A 2,946-nucleotide genomic window follows, 5' to 3' on the forward strand; every position below is an offset into this window, starting at 1 on the left:
TTTATCCGGTACAGAGGACACGTTTTGCTTTACTAAAAATGTACGTAATTTAAATAGACCTTTTATGTAATCGGCTTTTATGTGATTGTTATTAACCGGAGTAACTTTTTCTATAGTCACTTCTCAGCGTGTATCTAGTGAAATTTTGAATCTGAATTATCGAGAAAAATAAAATGGTCAGGTTTTGAAAATGTTTTGCGTCGATAGTCACTACGGTTATACATTACAAAAAATTGACGCTTAAATTATTTGTGACGTCTTATAAAGTGAAAGACTAATCACAATTTTGACACTTATAAGTATCACAAAGTTTTTATCACTTATAAACGTCAAAAGGAAAAAAAAAAAAAAAATTAAAGACACTTGGTGTAAAAAAATAAAAATCAAAAAATTAAAGTGAAGTGTTTTATACGAGCGTGAAAAAATAATAGACTTGTACACTTAAAAACGTATGTATCTATTTAGAATTTTTGACATGGTATATTTCCACTTTTTAAGGCGTGAAAAATTTATGTAAAAAGCATTAAAAATTACACATTTAGTTGTATACTAGTGAAATGACCCGTGGAATCACGGGTTTGTTTAAACAAAACAGTTTAATGATATGTTTTAGGTATTAAGTGAACTTAAATGTTAAAATTATTTAGTTTAATGACCCGTGGAACCACATAGTCCGACTAAGAAACTCGGCAGCTGAACATTTCATCAAACACCTAAAATACATATTAAACAATTCTCATCCAATCATAAGAAAAAATATTGGTTGTTATTTTATTTTAAAAGTGTAAATTAAAAATATAAATTTGGTTTCTTTCTGCCTAACTTTTATACCTTCTCGTACTCAATTCAAAATAATTAATTACAATAGTTTAAAATTATTTAATTTTAATAATTAAAATAATTATTAATAAGATTTAATAATAATAATAATTAATTAATAAGATTTAATTTTAATTCAAAATTATTTAGATTAATGACACCACCCACCATGCTTAGATTTTTTTCTTTTTCTTTTTGATTTTTTCTTAACAAAGGAATTAGCCTAATAATGACATCATCATTTTAGCAATATAATAGAAACTATAGAGAAGTATATTCATGATATAGTTTTCCTGTTAAAAGGCGTATCTTATTATTTGAATGAATGGCTAAGCATGATACGTACAATATAAATAGACAATCAATCCTTAAACCTAGTGAACTAATAGCATAAGTGGGCCCTTATAGAAATGGGTCGATAATACAGACATGGACTAATATTGTCTAACATCCCCCGACAGTCGGAGCGGGAGCGGAGCGAACACTGAGATTGGATCTGAACTCATCAAAAAGTGCTGTAGGTAAGCCTTTGGTGAAGATGTCTGCGAACTGGAAACGTGAGGGAACATGAAGCACACGCACATGACCTTTCAGGACAAGGTCGCGAACAAAGTGTATATCAATCTTGATATGCTTCGTTCTCTGATGTTGAACCGTATTTCCAGACATGTAGACTGCACTTACATTATCACAAAAAATAAGAGTAGCAGATGTGAGCGGGCAGTGAAGCTCACGAAGAAGATTACGAATCCAACAGGTCTCTGTAATGGCGTTGGCTACGCCTCGATACTCAGCTTCTGCACTGGAGCGAGATAGTGTGTGCTGCCTCTTAGAGGACCAGGATAGAAGATTATTACCCAAAAATACACAATATCCGAATGTGAAATGTCTAGTAGATGGACATCCGGCCCAGTCAGCATCAGAGTATGAAACCAAGGAGGCGGTGGAAGAAGCAAAGAGCTGTAGGCCGAGATCCATGGTGCCCTGAACATAACGGATGATCCTTCGGAGAGCAGCCATGTGAGGCTCCTGTGGATCATGCATGAATAAACATACCTGCTGCACCGCATAAGAAATGTCTGGCCGAGTGAAAGTAAAGTACTGAAGGGCTCCTGCGAGACTGCGATATAATGTGGGGTCCTTGACAGGAGGACCACTAGCGGTAAGTTTGGAACACGTGTCAATCGGAGTCCGACTAGATACAACAACCATGTCTGCGCGCTCAATGATCTCTGAAGCATACTTCTGCTGTGAAAGGAACATCTCCGATGAATTACGAGTAACAGAGACACCCAAGAAATAATTTAGCGGACCAAGGTCTGTCACGGAGAACTCCTGATGCAGGGAGCTGATAACCCTTTGAAGAAAAGCAGCCGATGATGCGGCCAAAATGATGTCATCCACATATAATAATAAATAGGTCTTGTCAACACCGTGTTTGTAGATGAACAGAGAAGTGTCACATCTGCTGTGCTAAAAACCAACATGCTTGGCGTACCCCGCAAACCTGTGAAACCAAGCATGAGGTGCTTGCTTCAGTCTATAAATAGATTTCTGTAGAAGGAAGACGTGATTTGGATGAGCGGATAACGGAATCCTGGAGGCTGATGCATGTAGACAGTCTTCGAAAGATGGCCATGGAGAAAAGCATTCTTGACATCCAGCTGATGAACGGGCCAGTGTAGAGAAGCAGCGAGACTAAGAACCATCCTGATAGTAGTCAGTTTAACAACCGGGCTGAAGGTCTCATCACAATCAATACCTATCTATTGGCTGCAACCATTAGCAACACGACGAGCCTTGTACTTGCTTAAGGTACCGTCTGCATTAAACTTGTGCTTAAAGAGCCACATGGAGCGAACAATGTTCGTGTCCGAGGGCCTAGGAACAAGAGTCCAAGTACCATTTTTAATTAAAGCATTGTATTCTTCTGTCATAGCGTTATGCCAATTAGGGTCGTTAAGTGCATGGGAGTAAGTTTTTGGGAAAGGAGTAGGAGAGGATACATGAAGATTTAGACGCTGCACAGGTTTGGTGATACCGAGACGGTGACGAGTTACCATGGGGTGAGTGGAGGATGTGTTTTGTGATAGAGGATTATGATGTGGGGGAGATGGCTCATTGACT

The 2,946-nt window shown here is 37.6% G+C and overlaps 1 protein-coding gene across 1 annotated transcript; it reads right to left on the bottom strand.

The window, feature by feature from the left end:
• Positions 1-1,263: 1,263 nt before the first annotated feature.
• On the bottom strand, positions 1,264-2,528 carry LOC139902002 (uncharacterized mitochondrial protein AtMg00810-like). The gene is made up of 2 exons (XM_071884661.1): positions 2,389-2,528; positions 1,264-2,284 (listed from the first exon to the last, which is right to left on the bottom strand). Exons 1-2 carry the CDS (start codon positions 2,526-2,528, stop codon positions 1,264-1,266), a joined length of 1,161 nt encoding a protein of 386 aa, XP_071740762.1.
• Positions 2,529-2,946: the final 418 nt, after the last annotated feature.

The sequence above is a fragment of the Rutidosis leptorrhynchoides genome, chromosome 3, assembly GCF_046630445.1.
Source record: "Rutidosis leptorrhynchoides isolate AG116_Rl617_1_P2 chromosome 3, CSIRO_AGI_Rlap_v1, whole genome shotgun sequence".
NCBI lineage: Eukaryota > Viridiplantae > Streptophyta > Magnoliopsida > Asterales > Asteraceae > Rutidosis > Rutidosis leptorrhynchoides.

Excerpts from the sequence above, each read along its gene's own strand:
- LOC139902002 (XM_071884661.1), bottom strand. The coding sequence starts at position 2,528 with ATGGTTCTTAGTCTCGCTGCTTCTCTACACTGGCCCGTTCATCAGCTG. Across the intron at positions 2,285-2,388 it reads TATCCGCTCATCCAAATCAC|ATGTGACACTTCTCTGTTCA; the intron begins GTCTTCCTTCTA and ends TTAGCACAGCAG.